The 21,142-nt window shown below is 50.4% G+C and overlaps 1 protein-coding gene across 3 annotated transcripts in view; it reads right to left on the reverse strand.

Annotated features, from left to right (window-relative positions):
* The window catches only part of TRIP4 (thyroid hormone receptor interactor 4), a 91,182-nt gene that overhangs the window by 32,997 nt on the left and 37,043 nt on the right, over nt 1-21,142 (reverse strand). The window contains exons 12-14 of one of the 3 annotated variants that reach the window (XR_016439441.1): nt 14,049-14,151; nt 9,083-9,455; nt 3,386-7,666 (exon numbers count right to left, since the gene is read on the reverse strand). Coding sequence is in view for 2 of the 3 variants with exons in the window: in XM_090029884.1 (XP_089886010.1) it covers nt 7,599-7,666; nt 14,049-14,151 (171 nt within the window). In the remaining variant the exon portion in view is untranslated. Of the gene's footprint in view, nt 1-3,385; nt 7,667-9,082; nt 9,456-14,048; nt 14,152-21,142 lie in introns of those variants that run through there. The other 2 variants (XM_090029884.1, XM_090029886.1) reach the window with 2 other exon arrangements.

Raw genomic sequence — 21,142 nt, forward strand, 5'->3', positions numbered from 1 at the left:
TCTCACACACGGTAGCCTCTGTGCAAGGCATGCACACCCCAGGCTGGTGCCTTGAGGGACATGGATAGCTGATGGGGCTACCAGTTCTCACCAAGCCCTAGATAACATTGTTCAGGTGGAGCTCTCCCTGAGCTGGCATCAAAACAGTCTTGCCTTCCCTTGCCTTTTCTTTGACTGTTTCTCTCCTCCATGGTCCCCTGGTGCCATCGCAGCCTGGCTGAGCTGGACTTGCATGAGGCTCCAGGGTTTCAGTTCCAACATGGCAGGACTTGCATGCTCTCCTCTCCCCTTGCCTCAGCAGGCTGCCACACAAGTTCCCTGGCCCTGCCCAGGCATGTGCCGTCTAGTACACGAAGATGAGACCTTGTAGCACAGCAGTCCTAGGCCTCAGCCCCACACCGATCTCCCTCCCACTTCCCTTTGCTGAACCACATCCTCTCCCAAAGTCCCAAACTGAGGGTACTTGGGGGTCACAGTTCTCAAGCCAGGACGCATGGCAGTGGGAGCAGACAGATAAGCAGCCTCTAGATCTGGGTAAAACACCACAACTGCAGCCACCCTCTGCCTACATCTCACTCCTCTGGTATGTCTCCTGAGCTGGGATCAAAGCCCTTTAGACTACAGTCCTGGATCTTGCCCTCTGGCTCATGTTCCACCAACCTTTCGACCAAGTTCCTTCCACTCGCTCTCACCCAGCTGCTGAGAAACCCTTTCTTAGAGCCTCCTGTGTCAATGGAGGCAATGCCATTTTTCTAGTCCTCAAGCATGGGTGGCACTGGACACAGCTAAGAAACAGAACTGATTTCTCGGGGCTGAACTCCACCCTTCCCCAGCCTTCACCCAGTGGTTTGTCTGACTGGGAACTGGTCCCTGAGAGGAAGCTCTATGGGTTTCTAAATGCAGCCTCTCCATTTTCCATTGCAGGGATCACTGCCCGCTGCTGCTTTGAAGTTAGTATGGTTCCTCACACGCAGGTCTGTGCAGCGCAGAATTGGGAACCATGAGGCTTGAAGCTAAGGATTTCAAAGGAGTCAGGGGCAGGGGGAAACACAGCTCTGCATTGTGGTGGAGGGCCCCTCCCCCCAACCCAGACTGAGCCACTCTTGGGCACAAACAGCTTATTAAGCAAAACATGGGGCTTGGGATATAAGGAACACAAACTGCAATAAAGTTAATGGCACCTGAGCAGTGCCCCCAAGTCCCTAGCTGCAGGCCCCTTCACTCTCCAAGCCAAAGCTCAGGTTTTCCCAATCTCCCACTTTGCTCTATGAGATTTAGGATCGGGCTCTGACTTCATAATGACTTGGAAGACATGCCTCACTCGGGAGCTGATATGTAATGATGTGCAAGTACAGCCCTCCCTGGATGTACCAATGCAACAGTCACAGCAATGCCCATGGTCTTCAGAACATGTAGAGCTGAAATGCAGTTTGGGCAGGTGTGCGTATTCTGGAGGTCCTGGTTGTGGGGCTCATTCAAACACCTCTGGCAAGCTACTCCTTTCTCAGATTCTTTTCAAACATTACCAGTCCCACAGCCACCCACCTCTGCTGTAGCTGAACTTTCCAATTTCCCCTCTCCAATCTTACCACCAACTTTTTTGCCCCTGGAACCCAGATTTGCCACAAGGCTGGTGAGAAATAATCAGGAAGGAACCGTGGGCATTTCCCACCCTCTGGTGACTTTCCAATGACCTGGATTCCCTCCAGCCTTCCCAGTGCTGAGTCCAGGTGTAAGAAACCAGTGGCCCCGGTCACAGAGTACAACCAAGGAGACTGGGGATTAGCCGTACCACTAAAAGGCTGCAGTAGCTTCAGCTACAGGGCTCACTAGGTTTCACTGGCCTCATTCCTGACAACCCCTGAGGAAGGCTGAGTTCATCTTTCTGCCAAGGGAACCCTTAGGGCAAGAACAGGGCAGGAGCGAGCAAGAAGATGGAGCTTGACAGGCTGACAATACAGGGAGGAAAGCTGGATGGCCTTTGACACAGTGGGAACTGCTGCATTCATACACCCATGGCTAGCCCCTGCTCTGTCTTAGAGCACCATGGGAGCTGGGAGCTGGCTGCAGCCAAGCACACACTGTGCTCTGGTTGCCAACATGCCAGATTGCAAACGTATTGGAGAGTAGTCTCTGACAGCTCCAGGGGAACTGGATATTTTACTGGTCAAGCCAAGGGCAAACCCTAACAGAAGTAGCCTGGCCCCACAGATCAGTCAAGCCTCTCTCAAGGCTGATGCTGTACTTTGTGCTGGCCACCTTTGGAAACCCTTTGGTCTTTGAAATAAGGATAATGACTTCCTCTGGGCTTCATACAGCCCCAAGCACAAGGTTAATCAAGAAGCATTTTCATGGGGCTGTGCCCCACCCACCCCTACCTGCTTCAGGGCATCAGCATAACAATGGTCCTGAACAATGTATTCATTTCTCATCAGACTTCTGCTTCTGGGGAAGGAGATGAGCTCACAGACCAGTGAGCTCTGCTTACTCTCTGTTCTTTCTCTGCTTGCTTCACCCTTTCTTTGCCTAGCAATCCTAAGAGCTTTCTGAAAAGCACTCTGTGAGGTCCCAGCCTTCTTTACAGACCTGAGCAGCAATATCAAAGGCACAAAAGGGATTGAGGCATTGGCAGCAGACGTGGGGATGCCACAATTTGTAGGGTTTGGCTCTGTTGCCGTAATAGGATAAGCGATCAATGAAATAGGGGGAAAAGGGAAGCAGCCAACACATCCTGGGTGGTTTTGCCTCAAGCTGAGCTAGACACATGGCAGAGATCTATTAGGTCACTGCTCTGAAGGGTAGGCCTGGAGGCTGCAATGCCCCATAGTATCACCCAGAAGTAAAGAGTCAGCTTGGCCTAATGAGTGACAGAGCAACCCTGGAGTCAGGTAAGCTGAATTTGATCCCTGGCTCTGCCAGACAGCCCATGTCATCCTTGCTTCTGCTTTCTTCCTCACCCTTGGAGGCTGTAAGGCTTTCTGGTGCAGGGAGCAGCTCAGTTATCATCTGCCCAAAGCAGCTGTGACCTCAGCTGCAGCCTCCAAAGGTCATGTCAAAGATATGCCCAATCCTACCAGCCCACACAGTTTGCATGATTAAGACACACTGGTGTCTACAGCCAATGACATACAAGCGAGTGATATAGTCTGAATTATTCCCAGCTACTTTGAACTCCCCACCCCAAAGGTCTGGGTACCCTCCCATTCACTGTGGATTGACAGTCAAGCAGCAGCCTTTGGCATGACCCTGGACCAGGTTCTCTCGAGCCATAGCGAGATGCCTTGAGTGCTTTGCCACACAGCCCCTCCTCCAGGCTCTGCAGGAATACAAATCGAACACCAGAAAGGAGTGAGCACTCTGAAAATAATATCAGTCATCTGAAGGAGGGAAGGCACTTTATTTGCTGCAGGATCCTTCATACAAAGCTGCTTCAGAGAAAAAGTTAATCAAGCTCCAACAAGATTATCTGTGGTATAAAACACGTGAAAGATACTGAATTATGTATAAATTAGCTCCTTCCCTCCCAAGGTCAGTCATTGCAGGGGGGAGCTTTGAGAACGAGACAGCAAGTCTTCCCTGGGAAATGTGGAATAAGATGGGATTGGGAAGGTGGAGACCTGTAATGAGCATGTTGCTGAGAAGCAGCTGCAGGAGAGAAGACTCTCAAAGGGACCATGGCTGAGTCTGCGGAAGGGACAGAGGATCCTGACACTGTGTGAAATAGGTCCAGGAAGGAGGCAAGGAGCTGGTCACAGGCATCGAGAAGAGGAGAAGGTCCTGGTCACCCATCTAGTCTATCGTGCTGGGGTCAGTGCAAGTAACCAGAATGGAGAAGCAGCCCTAGGCAAGCTCCACGCCTCTCCCTTGGGATCAGGGTGCGACTGCTCGGCATGTCACAGCAGGCACAGGCCCAAAGGCAATTTCATACTGGGTCCTCAGATGAACTGGGAGCCAGCAGGAGCCACATGAGGGCAGGCTGCATCTGTATGTCTGAGGAACAGGGGCAATCGGCCAATGCACCCTGGAATCTGAGAACAGAGCCACCGAGGGGGCGTCCGAGGGGGCGTCAGGGAAAGGGAGGGGGCAGGAATCTTGGCCCCGTTCCCTCAGGATGACAGGCACGGGGCCAAAAATCGCTTGCACCAGTGCACATTGCTCTCCACAAGGGCCGCTGCTGAGGGGAACACTGCACAGCAGGCTCCAGGAGGCAACCAGAACCAAGGGAAACTAGCCAGGGGGCGCAGAGGGGGCCAAAAGGATCCATGGTTTTACATCTGTGACAGACAGCACCTCCCACACATAGCAACTGAAGCAACTGCAGCACTCCCTTCAGCCTGCCTAGCCTGCAGGGCCTCTCCACCCAGGTGCTGAGCTGGCTTAGTCCCCATAGCTTGTGGGGGCTGGCGAGATCATAAGGCTACCAGGCAGAGAGGTAGGGACTTTATGAGGCACACAATGGTGCTACTGCTGAGGTAGGTCTGGAGAGCTGCAAGGGAGGAGGAGGGTTCAAGTCTTAGAGGATGCCCAGGGGACTGCAAACAGAGGTGGATTGTGCTGGAGACTCTTCCTCTCCCCTCAAAGCTCACCCAGATGAGTGGAGGATGAACAAAGAGGAGGCACAGGTTGCATAGTGCTGTGGCTCTCCAACGGGACAGCTGGGATTTCCCAGGGGCTCTAAGGGAGACAGGGACCCAACTGACTCTCAAGGAAAATCCCAGACCAAAACGGCTGCTGAAGGTGACAGGTTAATGGAGAGAATGAGAAATAACACTCTGGGGCTCCTCAGAGGAGGTAAATGAAGGAGCTTGCCAGGCAAGTGGGGATGGAGCAGTGGACTCAACCCAAGCACAGGCTGCAGAGTCCATCAGGGACCCAAGATGAACTGAGCTCCGAATCCACCTGGATTCCGGTGGTAACTGAAGATTCTGGTGCTAAAATAAGGATGCTTAGCTAGCACCGTTAGCCATCTCACCATGGAGCATTTTAGCTTCATGTGCAGAACCTACCGGCCCAAACTGCCTGCGGCTCACTGAGCTGAAGCAATAAAAACCTTCAGTGGTTAAAGTACTCTGGAGCATCACATGGAAAAAAAATGACACTGTCCTGGCATCCCAGGGCTGTGCCACCCCTTTGCAGATAGCCATTCCAGGGAGTGAGAGCACTAGAGGGGCTACTCCAACTGGTGCTGCTGGAGATGGCTCTCCTGGAAACCGTTCTGCCCAGAACACTGCTCCCACACCCGAACGGCAGCATGTTCCCAGCCAGGGCCAGACTGGGGGCCGTTCTGCTGGCCCTACACCATGGGAATGTCCCTCTTCTCCCCGCTCAGGTACATCCTCCAGCTTTTTAGCTCCCTTGCGCCCATGCAACCAGCAGAGGGGGCTGCAGGGACCCCTGCAATAGGGATCCAGATGTCTTGCTCGTTATTCCTCTACTGTCAAGTTCTTCTGCCTCTCTGCCAGCGGTGCTGAGTTTCTCCTTCCCTCCATGCACTGCGAGTCACACAGCCCTGTGGGACAACCTTCCTCCCAATCCCTCCAAGTCCCATGCTCTCCCTCCTAACTTGACCCCTGCAGTTGATGGAGACACATAGCTTAATTTGAGAGTCCCAGTTTGGGAGCAAGGTGCTGATGTGTGCAGAACACCGAGAGTGAAGCCACGACAGAACCAAAGGCCACCAAGAAAACATTTAACGCTGGAGAGGCTAACACAGGAGTGCAGATGTGACATGGGAAGGCCCTGAAGTCAAAGTCCAGCTGGAGAGGGATGGAAAGTAGAGATTTTCCAGGCTGGGCAGGATGAGAAGCAGCCACAAGAGTCCAGCTAAGGAAGCAAGCAAGAGAAACCCCACTATCTCCCAGTCACAGGAGATGGCAGTGTCCACAAGGTAGCCTCACAGCTGACCCCAGGCCCAGCAGAACTGAGGCACACCTAGGCTTTCCTAGCTAAAATCCACACACATCTGTATGTTGATGCATCTTCACCCTCCCCAGAGCTTCAAGGAATGGAGTGACACAAGCTGGGCAGAGAGCGCTCCCAGGATAAAGGCAGCTTTAGCACCTTGCCTGGTAGTGTCCTGCTGGCTGCTGCTGCCTATGCCTCCTCTTGCTTAATTCTGGGACACCGAAGCAGAGATGGCATGGAGCCCTACAGACTGCCAGCACACTGGGGTAATAGAAAAATGCAATAGAAATAGAAAAATGCAATAGAGAGGTCAAAGTGCCTCTGAACCCATTTAACTGTCAACCATGCAACAAGCCAAGCATGTCTAATGAAGCAGCCCACTCTCCAGAGGCAGACTGTGACCAGGCATTGCCCCCAAGTTGTGGTGACAGGAGCTGCAGGAGGCTTTGAGGCTCTGTGCTTGTGCTGCCCTCTCTGGGAGGTGGCAAGTTTCTGTTGGGAATCAGCAGTGCTTAGACCACGACCAACTAATGCCTAGAGCAATGCAAGGCAAAGAGCACACAACCCAGTGAGCATCAGTGCATAATGGGCACAGGCATGTCAGCGCAAAGAGTCACTGAAGATGAAGGATTAAGGAATGAGGAAATTAATCTTGCTCCTAACGCCAAGTTGTTGGGTTGTTTTTCTCTGAAGCCATGCACACAACGGCTGGAGGGCAGCCAGCTCACATGGAGAGGCTGCTGGTTTGATAAAAATCAGAGCAGGGAGATTTAAGGCTGTGCAGATGCTGAAGATGCCAAGCACAGCGGCTCCCAGCTCACGGGAGCAGCCTCGCAAACAAAGCTTCTGAGTCAGAGGGCAAAGATTCAACTCCGCCTTTCCTCTACAACCCTGCACACATGCTTAACAGAGGCACAGACAGACTCAGGGGCTGGGGGTACAGCTCAGTATTGCTAACATTTAGACCCCTTCTGCCTTGGTCCCTTCCAAGCTATCCATGTTTCCTGTTATAACATAAGCCACGGCACGTTGCAGTGACAGGGGGCAGCTTCAGCAAGAATCAATGCCAAGGCATCTCTCTGAACAGCTGCAGCAACAGCTCCCTCAAGCCTAGTGCTGTAATGTGTCTGACCCTCTCTGGCCAGAGGACCTAGAGTCACAATCTGTCACATCACTGAGTTGCCTGGAGAGAGGAATCCTGCCAAAGCAAAGACCAAGCCAGATCAAACCTGCTGAGACAGAAGGAGCTGCTGGCTGAAGCCAGAGCTGGCCTGCTTCTGGATGCTCTGGACCAGCACTGGGACTGCTGTGTGCTGTAGCCTGGCCTATCAGATACAGCCAGATACCAGCACTCTACTGCGTTTGCCGTTTAAAAGGAAGATAGTGGGGAGGGGGCTCCACAGCCCAAACAACGTTTTGTGGCACAAGATTCCACCTCGAAGTTGTGGCTCCACCCATGCAGGGAGTTTGGCACAAATCTTTCTTCCTTTAATGGGTTTCAAATATATCATACTATATTAATACATTTTTAATAAGTCACAGGTGCCCCCCCTTCCCGGAAGCACCTGCCTTTCAGAACTTTCCATGTCATCTCTGCAGCCTCCAGTTCTAAGGGACCCAAGGAGACAGAGCAGGCAGCCAGCTGGGCCAGCATCCTGGGCTGTGTGGGAATCTCAGCCTGGCTGCCCCACCATTCACAGGAGTGCTTTCTGCTTCATTAACCCCTTCTTTGCTCCCTGATGAATCTTTGAATCCAGTTTCCCTGTGAAGGGGAAAGAAAGGGGAGGGGGGAGGGGGGAAAAGAGAAAGTCATTCTTTATTTTTAAATGCAATTTGCAATGCAAATCAGCTGGAGGCAGCAAGGTCTCCTAGTTAGTGTGTTCCTGTCACATTCAATTATCCTGCTTGAGGAGGCAGGCATTTCCAAACTTCAGTGTCTCGCTCTGTTAGCGTGACACAGGGAGCTGGGAGCATCGTGTGTGATGCAGGGGGGAAATCATGGGGGGCTTTGGCAAGGAGGAGGGGAAGTGAACCTCCATGGCTCCCCTGGCTACAGGCTCTGCTCAGCAGTAGGATTCATGCATGACGTGTTTTCAGGGACTGTGCATACTAAGCGCATCTTCCCCAGGCACTGCATGGGAGTGATGTCCCTGCAACATGTCAACTTACTGCGTAACGTGGGCCTCGCCACCACAATGTTATGGAAACCTGGCCTTCTCAGTCAGAGCAGGCTCCCCAGCTGCATGGGGCCAGTGAAGAAGCACAGTAGAGAAGGCTGGAAGCTTGTGTGACTATCTGACGAAGGGCTGGCCACACGCTGTGGGAGTCAGAGTTTGCAGCCTGTGGGGCTCTTCCTAAAGGAAAATCTGGCTAAGAAGTCTCTCCAGAATGAAGCCTTGCTAACAGGAGGCACATCACTGCCTCCCACCTCAGCACAGAACAGCCCAGGGACACCACATGGCTATACCCACAGCTAGGCATTCCCTCTTAACAGCAGCAGGCCCCTGGGCCGACACTGCCTCCCTTGGGCAGTCAGGCAGGCTGTTGCATTAGGTCATGACTTAGAGCAAAAAGAAGGGAACCTATCTCCCCACACTAACCATATCCCAGCTCTCCGGAGCAATATATGCTGTTTCTTTCCCATTCAGGGCACCCACAAATCATAGATGGGTTTCTGACAGTGCTGAGACTCTTCCACAAACCAGTCAACAGCCAAAATAATGCCATGTGGCTCTGGTCTCCCATGAGTCTCCACTCATCTCTGCCCTGCCCTCCCAGAGAGGGGTGTGCAGCAGCAGGTCCACCAACCACCAGCCAGAGAGAAGCAGGGCACTCCTAAGTTGTCACGGTCACTCCACAGAAGGCTGCAGGGTTCCTGGCTCTGTGCAGATGCTTTGATCCCTGGCAGATTGATGGCTGGTGTCAAAATTCATAACACATCATTCCAGCCAGAACAGAAATTGCTCTGGCCCTTCCCAGCAGTGGCTGGCTGCCGCTGGCATGCTCCATACTGCTCCTGCCCTATCATCAAGCCAGCTTCTGCGCTGTGGGGGTGACAGCTCTTCTGACCAAGGACATGCAGCCAAAGCCAGGGCAGACGCTCTTCCCTCCTGCTCTCAGATCAAACCTCCCATCTCCTGTGCTCTCATCCACGTGACCCCACAGAGCCCCCACTTACACTGGAAGATTCTGCGCCATGCTGGATTCCACCCGTGGTAGACAGAGGCAGCCCTCGGCTCTTACAGCATGGGCACACATTCGGCCACCTCCCTCGCTGTTATTTGTATTCCTTAACCAGCGTGCTGCAGCGGCTTCCTCAATCCCCATCCATTGCTCGGCGAGACAGGAACATTAGTCAGGGGGATCGGCTTGCATTGATCTCTGCTCTGTCAGAGCGCTCGCTGGCTTTAAACACGCTCATCCATAACCAGCAGGAACTCATTAGCTCCATCCGTTGGAGCGCTCTCTCTCCCCACAACGACACATGCTGCTGTCCAAGCACAGCCTGGGCTGGCAGGACTGAGCGCACAAGCAGCTGCTGCCCAGAAGCCCTGCACAGAGGGGCAGGAGTTAAATAATGCTTGCTACTGCCTGCAGAGGTTTCTCCAAGCAGACTAGGCAACTATATATTAGCCATGGGAGCTGGGATCAGTGCTATTGAACACTGGCAGGCGAACAGCAGTGACTTGGGCTGACAGCAACTGCCTCCAGGCAGGTGAGATCTCCCTTCAGACCCAAGCCAACAAAACTGCCATGAAAAGCCAAAGCTTGTTGTCACAGCCTTGAAGAACGACACCCAGCTGGACACTGGCTCTGCTCTCTAGGTTACTGTATCATCTCATCCTGGTGGATGGGACCATCCCACCACATTTCTGCTTTTGTCCCATGTCAGAAGGTCACATTCACTGGGAAACAGGACCATCTTGGGCAGTAGGGAAGTTTTGGAAGGACAAGACAACTGCATGCAGTTGCTGTATGTGTAGCTCTTAACATTTGAGGGCCAGGTCTGAGCACACAAGCCGCTTGGGCGTATGCTGGCAGGGCTTAGGAAGTGTTTCCCCACCCCAGAGACAAATGCTTTCTCTGTCTGAGAAACAACAGTATCTTGGGCAACCAATTCGGCTCAAAGCAGTGACAGCCTAGCGGTCATCACTCATGAGGATGCCTTGCTTACAGTATTTGCTGCTTTGCTCAGAAACTTCTGCCAGAACAGGGGTGGAGCATCAAATCCCAGATGCTTCCTCTCCCTGTCTCTCTCCGGGGTTGGCCGATTTCCCTGAAAATGATCCTCAGCCTGGATTCAGTACTGAGTCTGCTACCTGGCCAACCTTCTGCTATCATCTGTACTCCACAGGGAGCTTTCAGGGCTTAGGACTCTGGGGCGCACAACTCTTCTGCAAAGCCCAGAACTGCTCATCTCTTAGGTTTGCTCACATTTCCAGTGGGAGGGCAGAGGGACAAAAAGAGGGTTTGCAAAAAGAGTCAGCAACAGAATTGCAGGGTGCAGCATGAAGGCTTCCCCTCTCATGGCTATCAGCCATCATGCAAGAAGGGCAGCCAAGGGAAAGTTAGAGTTGTGACTGCAGGAATGGAATGGCCCAAGTCCTGGAAAATCTATTGGAGGGCATCTCCCATATCCCAAGCCTCCTCCTGGGAACTGACTGCCCCTAGCAGAGTGTCTCCACCCTCAGTTTCTGAGATGATGTGAAGATTTGGAATGAGCCTCCTCTGGCTGAAATGGAGGTGTGATCAGACACCACATGTCCAATCCACTCTGAGCTCCAACTGCCAAGCATGCCAGACCGGCGTGCTGCAGAATGCTGGGTTCTTCAGCAGGAGGAGATGGCAGGGGAGCAACAGAGTCAGCTATTTGCTTCCATTTTGTACTGTCAAAAGCTCTGACAAGCCAAGGCACTTGGCTTCACATTCAGCACCAACATCCCAAGTGCAGCTGCTTCTCCTTATCCCCAAGGACCCAGCTGACCAAGAAGGCTCTCCAGCTCAATAAGCTGGTGAAAACCTTGCTTGTGCAGAACCAGGACACAGCTATAAATAAGGCAACCAGGCACTGGGACTTCCACTCTCTCCAAGCTGAAATAATCTAATTTAACTTTTCTTTCCCCTCTTGCTCCAGACAGCAAATCCCACCGAATGCCCCACCTCCAACCTCTGCTCCCTGAACCCAGAGCAAGACAGGAGCTCACTGCTGCTACCCTCCGTTATTACTGATGGAAGAGGAGACCGATTCAGAGAAGCTTGGGAGTGTAGGAGGTGGGAGTCTGGACTAGGGAACACTGCCACAAGAACGATGGGGCAAGCAAGGGGCCTCCTGCATTCAGAAATAAATGGAAACATATTTCTCTGGCTCAGCTTCCCCTTCCCAAGTCACAATCCCCCTGACTGCTCCCTCACATGCAACCAATAACTCTATCCACAACTGGGGCTATTTTCTTATAGTCCAGCGCAGAAAAAAAAAGAGAGCATTAGTTCTCTTAGAAGTGTTCAGCTGCTGTTGCAATGGTGGCCATATAACTAGAGTGACAAGACAGAAGGCAAGCCCAACTTCTGTGTGACCAAACCAAGGACCTTTGTTTCACAAGTACAGGTCAAAAAGACATGGTGGTTGCTTCTTAGGTTACATTTCCAGGAGCTCCTGTAACCCAGTGGTGATCAACCTTTTGGTCCCATGGGCCAGATTTGTGGCACAGAGTCAGTCTGGGGGCTGAATTAAGCCCTGTGCCAGGATCAGGCCCTGGAGGCCTGGCACTGCCCCCTCCCACCCCTGCATGCTGGGATTGGGTCCCTAGTGCTATCTCTCCTGGTTCCCACACCAGGATTGGATCCTGGAGCCCAGCACTACCCCAACCCGATCCATTGCACAGGGCCCACAGGGCTCCCGATGGACCTGGAAATTTGATAGCTCCCCTGCCACCAAATTTCTGGACCCATGGGGAGCCCTGTGGGCCAAGTGATACGGCACCATGGGCTGGATCTGGCTCATGGGCTGGAGGTTGTGTACCTTTACTGTAGCCTATCAGCCTGTTCAGCTGGGAATGTTATAGGGATCCCCATTCCAGGCCTTGTTTGAGGGCTCAGAGGGTGTTACTATAATGAGAAGGTCAATGATTCTCTGTCCCTTCCCTGACTTGTCACAAGTTCTGTTTGTGCAGCCTGCAATGATCGATCGCATCTTCCCTGCAGGGGAACTTGTAACCTCCACAATCTCACTGCTCCTGCTGCTGCTCCTTCACAACACATCCTGTCAGGAGGGAGCGGGGCCCTTAGGCAGCCTCAGGCACAGCTAGCTCCCTTCCAGTCTAGTAAACTGATCCCTCTTCAAGCAGGAAGCTGTCACAACACAAAGCATGCGATGCGGCAGATGGGAGCTAGGGAGCACTCGTACCCAGAGACGCAGAGATAAGAGGAGGTTGTTGCCCAGTACTTGCACAGCATAGAGCGCAACAGTGTTTCAGCCAGTCACTGCACCCAGTTGGCTGACCTGACTCCATCACTGTGACCTGATGAAGGAATATGTGGAAATCAGGGGTGCAGCATGCAACAAAGAGGGGAAAGTTTCCAAGGGGACAAAGTCAGGGAGTTGAGACCAAATGCAATGCCGATCATAGGAACATACTAGGAGCACAAAGACCCCTTTCTCAGAAAGAACCTACCACCTTGCTTGCTGATTCATACACATACAACAGAATCAGAGCTACCAGGTTGCAACTGACTCCATGGACAAGGTGTGAGCTTCCTCCACAAGTCCTGCAGCTGGCGCTGACCAAGTGACGTCGTGACAGCAACCACGTGCTCCTTCCTGATGCCAGTGCTGCTGCATAAACAAAGAAGCAAACCCAACCCAGCCACCATGTCCCCCTGAGCTCCTGGGGAAACACATGCTGCAGCACCAGCCTCAAACACCTCATGAAAAACAAATAGACCCCACACAGCTCAATCAATGGAGAGAGGAAAGGCCAGCATCCTTCAAAAAGGTGTTTGTTAGCTACTCCCAAGAAACACGGCTGCTTCTCAATGCCATCATCTAACTACTCCCAATGAAACACACTGCAAATTAGAGAGAAAACCTAGTAGTAATCAGCTTTGCTAAACAAACAGCTGAGACTTCTTTTCTTTTTTTTTTTGCTTATGCTGTTTTTAGCCTGTCAAATTAATTTCTCCCATCCGCAGAAACCATGTGCGGCACCTTCCCTCGGCTGTGAGGTGGGGATGCTGCTAATAAGGACAAAGCTGACTGTACGCTGCCCAGCTGCTGTATCCATCTTCTGTTCTGTTTATGGCGGCAGGCAGCAATAACCAGCAGCCTGTGGAGGGTTGGTTGCTCATAAAACGGACTAACAGCACTGGCAAGCATCATGTGGGCAGATGCTACGCAAGCTTCTCTATACAGCTCTGCCAGTGCATTCCTGACTTTCAGCATACTGCACACAGCTCTACCAAAGGCAGCACTTCCATCTGGACCTGCAGCCTACCCCCCCGACAACCCCTTCCCAGCCCTCTCCTTCAGAAAGCCAAGCAAACCTATTTGTTTGGCAGCTTCATAACATAGACAAATGTGTAGGAGTGATTAGAATGAGACCCATCACACTCATTTTCCCTTGAGATGGTAAGATAAGACCTGAATTCCAGTCTATTAAGGTGGAAGGGTAGTCCAATTACCACTGTGCTAGAGAGACAGTACTCCCTTTGCCAACACAGCTAACACTGGGACACTGTGGTTTTGCTACTTTCCATATGTGAAGGGATGTTTTTGACTCTATTGGATACCAAGGTTTACCACTTCAAGTAACCTGGTATGCTCAGTCAGACTCCAGGTGCTAGGGCTAGAAACAGATCAACTGCAGACACACATTTCCTACTTGCACATGAGGAGGCTAAGACTGCAGAAGTGTTAGCAGGGGCGCAGGAAGGGGGAAAAGGCATGTGTTTTAAAGGAGGTGACATCTGGGGAAAGGAGACCCACAGAGGAAAACACTCCAGATGTGTTTGCATTATTAAACAAACGCCTGCGGATTACAGAATGCCACACAAAGCCTGTCAACTTTATAGAGAACGCAAGTAGGGGTGGAGATAAAAACAGGTAGACAAGGGCTAGAAATAGGTGGCCGTAGGGTGCCGAAACTTACAGATTTTGTGTTTTCCTTTGATGGGAAACTTCACGATCATCTCTTGGGCATGGGCACAGATGAAGACAAATGGAGACCGAGACTCCTCGCTCAAATCTGGATACTGCAAAAACAAAGAGACAGGGAGTGGGGCTGAGAGAGAAGCCCGATGTTTACAAATTGCATAAGAGAGATACATTCTTGGTGCAATGGAAGTGAAGTCAGGACTCGGGACTGTGGCTACACCCCTTGGCTAGACTGTTTCTCAACTGAATGTTTTAGGGGTTCAGGTTAATCACTTTTATATCACCCCTCTAGCTAACCAAACTCACATTTGTGATTAGATGCAGCCTCAACTTTCTGTGGAACAGATCCACTTTGAGAACTTTCTCTTTCTAAGGGGCTTATAGACAGAACACCATAGGTATAAACTGTGCTTTGCCAAATCCATCAAAAAAAGACCTCTACCTGAGGAGCTTAACCTAACTCAGACTAACATAGCACTATAAACAGGTGAACAGTTCAAAAAGGAGTCAGTGCAAAGATACAGCTGGCTGGAGGAGCTGTGCAAGGAATGCTGTTTTCCTTATGACATTCAGCACAACTCATATCAGGAGTATAAGTCCACCCTCTAGAGTGATTTCACTACAGTGAAAACATGTGGGGAATCTGTTCAGGAAAACAGTAACCAGATCCCTTTTTTCACTAACCAAGAAGGAATAAAAGATCCTTGGAGAAAGAGGAATATGCAAATCCTCTCGTCTGGACATAGTCCAGCCTTCACTAATGTTTAGAAGGTGACATGCAAACCTCTTACAGGGAAAAAAAAGTATATTAGCATGGTTTAAGGGCCTAGATTAGTAACAGAATAAGAACTGACCCACACACATAATGGAACTGCATGTGTCCCAGTAGCTAGGATACAACCCAAAGAGTTATCTTTCCCCAGGGAACCATAGCTTAGCTGGATTATTACCTAGGACTGGGAAATTGTTTCCCATTCATGGTATGATATCATATAACTGTCTTCCCTTCCCCATTCTATTAGCAGACCTGGTAAAGGCCATTGCTGAGGACAGGACATCAGACCAGATGGAAGAAGGGATTTGGATAAAAGTGGTAAATGCATGATTTTTAGGGTATTTGAAAAAAAAAATCACTTCCTCTTTCACTGAGCTGCCAGGCAGCTTTTGGGTTTATTTCTGACAGCTGAACATGGAAAGCAGAGCAGGGGGTAACAGGCCTTTCTTGTGCTGCATAAGAGTGTTGCCAACAGTCATGGGGGGGTGGAACACAGAATCCTTTGTACGTCAATTAAATGATTTCCAGACCCCTTCTTTCATAACTGCGTTGACTGCACAGTGCATGAATGAACACACACTCACACACTATAAAGCTGCTCTGGGTGCTGATAGTTTTCTGCCATGCAGTACAAATTTCTTTGTGCAAGCACAGGCAAAGGGAAAAGAAAAGAGAAACCTCCTTTCTCAGACACTGATTAACAAAACAGCGGCAACTACTGAATCAGAGCCCATTACAGAATGATTCTTCCCAATTCTAGGAGCTGGGTAACAGATTTCTGCAGAGGTACCCGGCACGTGTTCTTCTGAAGATTCTGGGGCCATGACTAATGGTCATTCACAAGTCAAACAGGATTCAGGTGGTCCCAAATCAAACAAAGCCTTGTACCTTTGCCTGACAAATCACTTGCCCCATGTTCACAAACGTTACCACCCAGCCATACTACTTTAGAAGTTTCTTTCCCTTTCATACACAGACAGATCATCTGATAATGGAGCTAGAGAAACCACAGCCTGCTAACTGTGCGGGCATGGCCTCCTATTATTACAGGACTTACAGAAACACACACCCATCACACACTGCACAACGGCAGCAATCCCCTCAATTCCAGTTTATCCCTAAACCGCTATGTTTTTCTCCTCACCCTGGGCACTCATCCCAAACCAGCTGGTAGGGTATTGTGCTTTTATAGCAGCAGGGAAGTCACCAAAGCCAGAGACACGAGCCCACGCATTTAACGATTCACCTGCTCAAAAGCTTTGCACAAACTCTGGAAAGGGTTGTTTCACTTAAACAGGGCCTCTACCAGCAGGAATTTTTGCAGGCTTGAAAATGTAGGCAAAGCCCCCCACTCACATGGATCAGCTCCATTTCTACCCCCAGCAAGATGTTCCCCACTGTGGAATTCAAGGTAATGATGACATTCTTTACCTACCAGAGGGGCCAGGTTGATAGCCGTTTTTATCATGAAAACTGTTACCATGGCCATTACAAGATCCCACTAGTAGCACAAGTGTAAAGCAGGCCTTTTAATTAAAAGTTTGACTTCTGGAACAGGAGACTAGGTCAGCAAGCTGTGCAGTGCAAAGCAGCACACAGGAATGTGGCACAAGGCTGGAGTCATTCTTCCAACATGCAACATTCACTCAGAAGAGCTGAGTATGCAGTGTGCTGAGCAGTATGAGTCTGTGTATCGGGCACTGTGACTCATTCGAGTTAGGCCCCCAGAGCAGGCAGGTCGGAGGCTGCAGACTAATTGCCAGTGTAGTCCTTCAGACAGGCAAAGTTTAAAGGCATCACAACCTGAACCAGTTAAAGTAGTGAGAACCAGCAAAGCTAATGAATTGCCAAATCAATTACAGGTTCTTACTGGAGATTTTAACCCTTGACAAAAGAGAGAGTGGATAGAGTAGGAATAGTAGAGCAACTCAAACAACTGAGATGAACATCTCCAATGCACTAGGGGACAATGACAGAGGGCATTTGTTACGTATGTTGGCCCCTAGGTGGGCATGAGCTTTGCCTCTCACTAGATTATGACTCTCAGGGACAAAAACATCTTGAAGCCTAAATTAATTCATTCTGGACCTAAAAATCAGAGGACAGGCACTGGAATCGTCTGGTCCCATGGGCTGGAATGACCTCTCTTTTCTGCCTCTTAGCAGATTTGTCTCAAGGACCTTGCTGTGTGTTCTTGCCTTTCTGCTCCTTTTCTGGAATAGGGCACCTAGACTTTGTTGGAGTTTAGCAGGACTTGCTTACATAACCTCCCTGCTGCTGCAGAGGATGTTAGTTTCTTCAGTTCCGCCTTGAAGGGACTTTAAATTAAAGAAGGTAGCTGGAAGGAACCAAACATTTAAAGCTACAAACCCAGTTTTTTGTATAATTGCTCCCAAGAGGATGCTGACCCTAATTATACTGCAGTCATTATTGCTTAGCACTTAAACCACAGTTCCTGCTTAAACCAACCCATGCAAGTCACTCAGGAGTAAGCCAAGGGTAGTCTCTCCTCTTATACATTCCCCAAGTAGCTGTCCAAGGAGCCATCATTTAGGACATTAAGAAATCGTTTCTCTTAACCGTGTCCCAAACATGGCATTAAATTCCAAATAGCTGAAAACCTCCATTATCAGTATTTGAGTGAATACATTCAACATAGTGTACTATCACTAGTCTAACCAAAAGGCAAGCAATGTAACTGATAGATAGATATACCTGGGCTCTTGTGACCTAGAATGTGCATTTCTACAAGTCCGCTCTAGTCAGAAATAGTCTTTCATTAGATACTACCCAACAGGTAAACGATCACTCTTCTACCTCTATTACTTCATGCATCTTTCCAGTATAGTTTACCTGGGCATTGGAACATCCCACGGATACACATCCCCCCTGCTTCAAAGATGCCTCATCAAATAGGCAGGCATTCTAGCTTGCTCACTCTTGCTTTTCATTGTACATTACAAGATGGAAAAGCCTGCACTGTGACCCCAAACTGTACAGGTTCTTTTATTAATGATCATGGGTAAAAAAAACCCTATGTTACTTTGGTGCACAAGTCCCATTTTTTCCAAGTGATTTGGGAGCTTTAGACTCATTGAAAGTCTTTGGAACCATAGGTCCTAAATCACTGTGGAAAAAAATCTATCTCTGGGAATGAGTTCTATGAAACCCCCTTATCTGATACCCTGTCTTACACAGTATGGTTGAGCCCCCCTGACACCTCTCCAAGGCACCTGGAATTTTTCTCCTGTTCATGCCACCATGCGATTCACACACAGCTAATAAAACGTCCCATGGAGAAGGTGTTCAGGGCTGTATCAGCATAGCCGCTGCACAGAAACCAGTAAGTCCCTGCTTGTTTCAACCACGCACAAGAGATGCAAGTATCCATCTAAACAAGTGTGCTGGAGGGACCTAAATTTGTTACTAACAGGTTTGTAAGGTTTGAGCTGTGAGGAAATTAGCAAGAGAAAAGAATCTCAAGGCAGCTTAACAGACCGAAAGAGCTTGAGGCTAAATGGAGCATCTCAGTACATGCTGGAAGTCAGCTCTACAGAAGGCAAGCTGCCTACAATCACTGGCTCCTGCCCTCCCTATGGATTCAGGAGCTTGAAAATACAGCGAGTAGCTACTAGGCATGCCAAACAACTCCAGCGATAAGGCAGCAGGGCTGAATATGTCGTGCTGAACGCTCCCCGTACTCTTTGTTTATTGGCTTTTCCCCCCCCAGCATGTCAAAACCAGCAACAGTAGCAGACCTGCCCAGGCTTTGCAGCTCTGACATATCCACTCTTTTGCTCATTCACTGTGGGCTGGCAGTCTCTGAGGTAGCAGGGAGAGGCACCCATTAAGCCTGACATTTATGGCCCTGTTTGACAGGGGCTGTTTTCATCCAGCCTAGCGTAGCAGAAGTAACAATCTTCTTTACTTGCTCACAATTGAGACAAGCACTGGGAAGCTTGAAAGGGAGGTACTGTGAGTGCTGGCTGTAGCCAGACAGACTGCAGACAGGGGCTGTGCGGGCTTCCCTGGAGACACTGTGCACAGTACACTTGGCAACAGACTTCGGGTCAGATGCCCTTGGCTGGCTCTTCTCCCTTCTGCCACTTCAGCTGCATAAAGGAAGTGGAGATTGGTTTCCACAGGCACTGAAGAGCCCTCAGCAGGCACAGAGCTGATGCAGCTGGGTTTTTATATCGCCCTTCCTGTGGGCTGCTGCCTCCATTATAGAGGGCACGGCTGGAGCATGCTGCACTGCAGCTTTCCTCAGCTGGAGGACGGTCTCTTGGGGACTGCAGCTAGCTGACAGAGTCCAGAGCACTGCCTAGGCTGCTCTATAGTGGTTATGAGCCAGAGCAAGACAACCGGCCTTAAAAATTAGGGAGCTGTTATTAGTGACAGCTCCCTCAGCTGGACCCAGCAGAAGTGGGAACAACAGAGGGTCTTCTCTCCTCTTCAGATTTTCTGCCAGCCCTTCTCACAGGAAGTTATCTGGATTCTCCTGTTATTTCATAGAAGTCGTACCTCCTTCCCTACACCGGCTGCACATCCAGCTGATTATCTGTCTGGCTAAGGAGGGCTGCACAATGTTTCCTGGGGAGCCTGTAAACATTACCCTTGTGCTCCCTACCACCCACCTCAGCAGCCCCACATCGCTGCACCTACCGCTATAGTGCTGGGTTTGCCTTTTAAGAAGAGTTTTGAGCCCAAAAAAGGGATTGAAACAACCCAAGACAAACATGCCTAGGGAACAAAAGCCACAAATGAAGAGACCCCGCCTGGAGGAATCCTCCGAAAGGGCAAAGGCACCCCCCATGCGGCAGGAAACAGAAAGCGCACGGCAGCAAACACCCTGTAAAGTGGTTTCACGGTTTCACTTCCAGGCAATTCTCTTGGTTCAGGGGAGGGCTCCAGACAGGAAAGCAGGAAGAAATGAATGCATGCTCCAAAAGGGATCCAGCCCTAAGCATAAAAACCATTAACAAGCAAGCCCCAGCTCCTTCCCCATCCCTACTTCAAATGGCAACTGGCTTCCAGAACCCTACAATCCAGCCTGCTCTTGAGACACTTCTTTAACTTGGAGGTGCAAGGCCAGCAGACGACCTGGCATGCAGCCTTGCTAACTGGAGCAAGATGGAGAACCTGTAGTCTCCAAGGACAGCCACTATCTGCTCCGTTTCGTGGAGGTTAGGTGTGGCCCCCAAGCACCGGGCAACTTGCCAGAACAGCCAACTTCGGAGCCCTGCCACATGGAAGAGAGGCGGGTGTGTGATGGGGGTGGCATTCATAAGTCAGTCCTTATGCTCCCTCGCAGGCCTCATTAGGCCCAGAACATGAAAGAGGTCCAAACTCCTCCTGCCACTGCTAGCCCAGGAAGCCATCTCAAGCCTGGGCTTCATCCCCATGCTGCTGAAGAGCTTCACAATAAGACAGACAGCACTGGAAAGCCAGACTGTCTGGAACGAATACAGACAAGCAGACCCTTTTTATGCTGGCAGGAGAGGGGAGTTATTACTCACTGTGAAATGCACTTAAAAAACAAAACACAAAAAAACCTTGGCAGAGATCAGGTCCCTCAGAAAGAGCACGGGGCCACTGTAACAAGGCCTGTGTGCAGCCATAAATCAGCCATCCAGAGCAGGCACAGATGCGCTGCAGGCCATGCTGACTTCTGCAAGCGTTACAAGAAGCCGCCTGGCTGTCCCCAGGTTGGAAGGTGAGGAAGCAAAGGCGCTCCCCGCAAGAGGAAGGCAAGGGCTGGTGAAGGAGGAAGCCTGGGGGGTGGCTGCGAGAGGCTCTGGCCGCTGCACAAGGCTCTTCACCCAGTTTTCAGCATGATTTGTGGGAAAGGCGGACCCACTCATCTTTCATGCCTCATAAGCTTCATAGCTGTCAGACTAACATAACAGGTAATTAACTACTAAACAGCCATTTTCTCCTCCTCTCCTGAGGGAAATTGCTCACCATCCAGCTAGAAAATGTTTCTTTAGCAGTTTCCAAAAGAGAAAAGAAAGTCGGCCGTTTCTGGCAAGTGGCACAGGTACCACAGCCAAACAGTGGCGTCAGTGCCAACTTGGACTCCGCTGCAGAAACGTGACCAACACCCAAGAGGTCCAGAGAAACCAGAGACCACCAAAATTACAAGAACACTAATTTGGATCCCTTTGCCTTGCTTATAGTCCAGAGGGCTGAGCCTGAGGTAAAGAAACCCACATACTGGCTGCAAGCAACAGTTCATTTATGGTGTAGCAACCGGCATGGGAGATCTGTATTCTGTTCTCAGCTCTGGCACAGAGTCATAGCCTGACCTTGGG

Source organism: Crocodylus siamensis, chromosome 15 (assembly GCF_052110815.1).
Source record: "Crocodylus siamensis isolate JL-2025a chromosome 15, ASM5211081v1, whole genome shotgun sequence".
Taxonomy (NCBI): domain Eukaryota; kingdom Metazoa; phylum Chordata; order Crocodylia; family Crocodylidae; genus Crocodylus; species Crocodylus siamensis.